This window comes from Penaeus monodon, chromosome 19, assembly GCF_015228065.2.
Source record: "Penaeus monodon isolate SGIC_2016 chromosome 19, NSTDA_Pmon_1, whole genome shotgun sequence".
Taxonomy (NCBI): domain Eukaryota; kingdom Metazoa; phylum Arthropoda; class Malacostraca; order Decapoda; family Penaeidae; genus Penaeus; species Penaeus monodon.
Window position 1 is genome coordinate 14634684 of NC_051404.1, and position 402 is coordinate 14635085.

Sequence of the window (402 nt, forward strand, 5' to 3'; positions counted from 1 at the left end):
AAGAGCACTGCATTTTCCCAGCAGCATTAAGTTAAAAGTAATATTTACATCTGAGATAACCATAGCAAACAATCTCAAGATAAATCTCTAACACATCTGTCTGTGAAGATAAAATTACCTCAGAATTATACTGTGCCTACAATTTTTATTCCACGACACTCACCGTCGGTCAAGTTCATCCAGTGCATTGTCTCATTCTTAGGGTTGGCACTGGTTACGTAGGTTAAGGGAACATGCCACTTGTATCCCAGTGTGGCGTTGAGGGGTTCATTGGGGTCAGTCACGTTCTCCTCACACACTAGGAATCGTGCTTGGCTAGCCGTCACGAGCCCATCCTCCAAGCTGACACTGATGAGCGGGAACCCAGCTTGGAGGGTCCATGTGTCCATGATTCCCTGCAAA

General features: G+C 45.5%; 1 protein-coding gene across 1 annotated transcript in view; it reads right to left on the bottom strand.

The window, feature by feature from the left end:
• The window catches only part of LOC119585338 (endoplasmic reticulum aminopeptidase 1-like), a 35059-nt gene that overhangs the window by 19397 nt on the left and 15260 nt on the right, over positions 1-402 (bottom strand). The window contains exon 11 of the mRNA XM_037934009.1: positions 164-395. Within this exon, the coding sequence (XP_037789937.1) occupies positions 164-395 (232 nt within the window). The remainder of the gene's footprint in view (positions 1-163; positions 396-402) is intronic.